The sequence below is a fragment of the Calidris pugnax genome, unplaced genomic scaffold (assembly GCF_001431845.1).
Source record: "Calidris pugnax isolate Ruff unplaced genomic scaffold, ASM143184v1 scaffold163, whole genome shotgun sequence".
NCBI classification, from domain to species: Eukaryota; Metazoa; Chordata; class Aves; order Charadriiformes; family Scolopacidae; genus Calidris; species Calidris pugnax.
Window position 1 is genome coordinate 654653 of NW_015090899.1, and position 4199 is coordinate 658851.

At 38.4% G+C, this 4199-nt stretch overlaps 1 protein-coding gene across 1 annotated transcript in view; it reads right to left on the reverse strand.

The window, feature by feature from the left end:
* LOC106891816 (plectin-like) overlaps positions 1–3883 on the reverse strand; it is a 28818-nt gene extending 24935 nt beyond the window's left edge. Inside the window, exons 1-7 of the mRNA XM_014948591.1 lie at positions 3717–3883; positions 3487–3580; positions 2952–3106; positions 1623–2085; positions 1407–1535; positions 529–606; positions 255–416 (exon numbers count right to left, since the gene is read on the reverse strand). Of these exons, the coding sequence (XP_014804077.1) occupies positions 255–416; positions 529–606; positions 1407–1535; positions 1623–2085; positions 2952–3106; positions 3487–3580; positions 3717–3883 (1248 nt within the window). The remainder of the gene's footprint in view (positions 1–254; positions 417–528; positions 607–1406; positions 1536–1622; positions 2086–2951; positions 3107–3486; positions 3581–3716) is intronic.
* Between the last annotated feature and the right edge of the window lie 316 nt (positions 3884–4199).

Below are 4199 nucleotides of genomic sequence, written 5' to 3' on the forward strand. Positions count from 1 at the left end.
CCACGCCGGTGGCATCTGTTCATCTCTGCATTTGAGCTTGTCTCTCCCTGCAGTCCCCGGGAGAATGATGCCTTAATGCAGGCAGACCAAGAAAATCAATATAAAGTATGCCCCCTTTTTTTTTTTTTATTTCTTTGCTTTTTTCTTTTTTTTAAGGCAAAAAAAAAAAAAAAAAAAAGATAGAAAAGTTTCAGAAATCTCTTCAATTCTTAAAGATGATTTATTTCCCTCCGGATTGTACTAGCAATACGTACTGCATGGTATTCCTTTTTTCTTGTTATATTGGTGTTTCTTTCACTCCAGTCATATGCAACCTCTTCCTCTTCTTTTTCATTCAGCCATATCAGCTCTCTAGTAGCACGAGACACAAAATTGTGAAGAGTATCTAGATGCCTTTCCTGGTTTCTCGATGTGTTCTTTATTAAAAAGAAGAAAAAAAATTTACAAAAATCAGAATTTAAAGCTCATCTTTTATCAGAGAGGATATACACTGAAAAGCTGAGCATGGAAGACATAGGACTAACTTACCAAGAGTTTTGAATACTGACTCTCCAGTTTGTGCAATTTTTCTGTGTAACTGAGCTTAAGAGGGGCAGTCATTTGCATCTGTAGTTGGTATACAAGGTCAAAAGACAACAAAAAAGTTAGATATATTAAACAATTTCATGATTTCATGATATGTCATGTAGAGATCAGAGTAAAAGTAACTAAGACTGGGAAACCAAAAACAGTTCTAAAATCCAACAGTAGTCTGTGGGTCACCCAATAAGAGAGTAACTAAAGAAATAAGGAATACACTGCTGTACCTCACTCATTTTAGCTTCTTTAAGGCTGGATTCAAATTCCTCAATAGCTCTGTGGACGTTTTTGTGATTTTCTAAATGGCTTTCAACACTTGGTAAATCTGAACCCCATTCTGTTCGATCAAGTTGCACCTTACAAACAAGAAGGAAAAATTAGCCATGATCTACAAGAAGGAAATGTAATAAATAAAACCAGACTGTTTCCGTAAAGATCGCTACCTGCATTTCTTCCACCCAGTTCAATAGGTCCTGGACAAATTTCATGTTCACCTCTTCTTCTGTTAAATTCTGATCCACAAAAGCTGATTTCATAAGAGGTTTTCTGATTTGCATCAGTTTGAGTGTTTGCAGAGTCCCGCTGTCTACTCCTGTCACATAGCTTTGAACTAACCGTGGTGGGATTTTGGTATACGAGGTCAAAAGACAACAAAAAGGTTAGATATATTAAACCATTAGATCTCCTGATTTCATTATATGTCATCTAGAGATCAGAGTAAAAGTAACTAAGACTGGGAAACCCAAACACAGTTCTAAAATTCAACAGTAGTCTGTGGGTCACCCAATAAGAGAGTAACTAAAGAAATAAGGAATGCACTGCTGTACCTCACTCATTTTAGCTTCTTTAAGGCTGGATTCAAATTCCTCAATAGCTCTGTGGACGTTTTTGTGATTTTCTAAATGGCTTTCAACACTTGGTAAATCTGAACCCCATTCTGTTCGATCAAGTTGCACCTTACAAACAAGAAGGAAAAATTAGCCATGATCTACAAGAAGGAAATGTAATAAATAAAACCAGACTGTTTCCGTAAAGATCGCTACCTGCATTTCTTCCACCCAGTTCAATAGGTCCTGGACAAATTTCATGTTCACCTCTTCTTCTGTTAAATTCTGATCCACAAAAGCTGATTTCATAAGAGGTTTTCTGATTTGCATCAGTTTGAGTGTTTGCAGAGTCCCGCCGTCTACTCCTGTCACGTAGCTTTGAACTAACCGTGGTGGGATGCCTGGGGTGCAAGTGGGAGTGATGATGGGTGTCAGTCTGGAAGTAAGACCTGATGAAAGGCCAGATGTCAAGCTGGAAGAAGTCAAAGTAGGTGTTAAACCTTGGGTCATTGCAGCATTTAATTCAGGGGTTAAGTTTGTTGTAAATCCTGAGTTTAAGCTTTCGGTTAGTCCTGATATCATCAGTTTTGTCTGCTCTGTGGTCAGTGCGTGCCCCTTGTTGTACATGGAAGAGTATTCGTTCCGTATGGCTATCAGCTCATCACGAAGTTTTGCAACTCTATTAAAAGAAAAGAAAATAAATAAATAAATAAAATATTTTCAATGAATGCTCACGATTAAGGTTTATTATTGTGAACTGAACAGCAATATGAAATCACATGATCTCTTACACTTCAGTTGTACGTAAATATTAATCAATAAGCATTTGTATCACAAAGTATAGGGTAGGTCACCTTATACTTCTTATAAACACAAATAAGAGATGCAGAAATCAGACAGTGACCAGAAAATCAGCATGGTACAGGCACTAGCATGCACCACACACAATTCCAGGGAACAATCAGCAAAGCAGAAATCTTACAAGCTACTACACGTTGCAGTAGATCAAACACTTGCAGTTCACTGCCAAGGAGTTGTTTCGTGCTTGATCTCACCCAGCCCAGGATGAATCCTAAAAAACTTTGGGGCTGCTTCTTCATAAAATTGAATTCTGCCATTTAAATGCATCTTTCTGCTAGGACTGCACACGCTGCCATACATAAGCTAATGTTATCCCATTTATTACCTGTTTAGACATCTACAGCTATCACCAGAAACCTTGCCTTCATTTTTAAAATTAAAGTTAGTGAATTGTAAAAGCATTTTAGGTGCAATAAAACAAGCTAACATCTTTACACTTGGATATCTGGCAAACATTAAAGTCATGTTCTGGTGAATGACTCAATTTCACAAATGAGCATAAACAGCTCCTCCTGACTTCAACAAAGTTTATGGGCAACATACTCACCAGGATAGCTGATAATCTCTATTTGGATGCCCAGTGACAGACTGAGAAGTGTACCCATAAAGATTTGAAAATAACGTCCATAATGGGTATCCGTATTTGGGACATTTATGTATTCATAGAAATACACTGTAAAATACCTTTGCACAAGCTGGTCTGCCTGATAGTATTTTCCATCAATAAGAATCTGGGCATCAATCACTTGCTGACGGAGAAGGTTCTCAGATTCAAGAAGATAGCCAGCTAACTCTGCTTCATGTTGGAACTGGAGCCCTGACTCTAATCGCTTGGTGTCCTGAATAAATAAGAGAAAGCCATTAAGCCCTGAAGCTAAATCAAAGAGAAATGAGCTGTGAGAAAGCCTAAGATTTTGTAAAAACTTCTTCTGATCTTGAAACAATTGTGAAGCATTTTATCTAACAGGCCACAAAATAAAAATCTAACAGAACTCACTCTAGGCAATTTTTGGTGTTTCCTTGAAACAATACGAAATTGAAAAAAACAGTAAAACGAAAATAAAAGTAGGAGCTATTAAGCATGCACTCAAACATCCTAACGAATCTATTGTTTTCAGTAGCCATTGCACTGCAGTGGGTTCATGAACACAGACACACAGACTTACAGCCTGCAGAGCGTTCCCCACTGCAGTGGGTTCATGAACACACACAGACTTACAGCCTGCAGAGCGTTCCGGGCCAGGATCAGTTTGTCCTCACAGCTCTGGCTGTCCCGCTGAATCCTGTTCGCAATCTGCGCCAGCATTTCCAACCTAGGTGATACCACAATAGTTCAGAAAAAATTAGTAAGTATTAATATTATTTATATTTACTAGACATTTTGAATGACTTTAAAAACCAAACACAAACAGCATCTAAAACAAAGCACAAATACATATGCCAAATTACCTGTTTCCTTCCAAGGTACCATTACCAAAGCTTATACAAGATCTAATCAGCTTGGGACCACAATTAACAGAAAGGAAATTCTCATTAGAACCAACGCTGGTTCGAGCACTAGTACTGTTGCTAAACAGTGAATCACTGCTGTGATAGCTATAACTAGTGCTGGTCATTTTTACACCCAGAGCACGGTCCTTCTGGCTGTTTACATTTGCTGAAAAAGAAAAAGATAAAACTCCTACAAAATGTACAGCTTCTAGGGATGAAATGTCACTACTGGCTTTGGAAACACCCAGAACTCCTCCTTTAAATAGGCTTCGCTATGCATATTCAAAACCCAGCAATTAATACCCTGCCAGCCCTTCAAAGGATGTTCCCCGAGGCTATGGACGCTGCCCTGCGTTAAAGCTCTGCAAGTACAGACGAGGCTGCAACTTCAGGGCGTCTCTAGGAAACAGACACCCCAAATATTTTATTTAAGTGTCATTA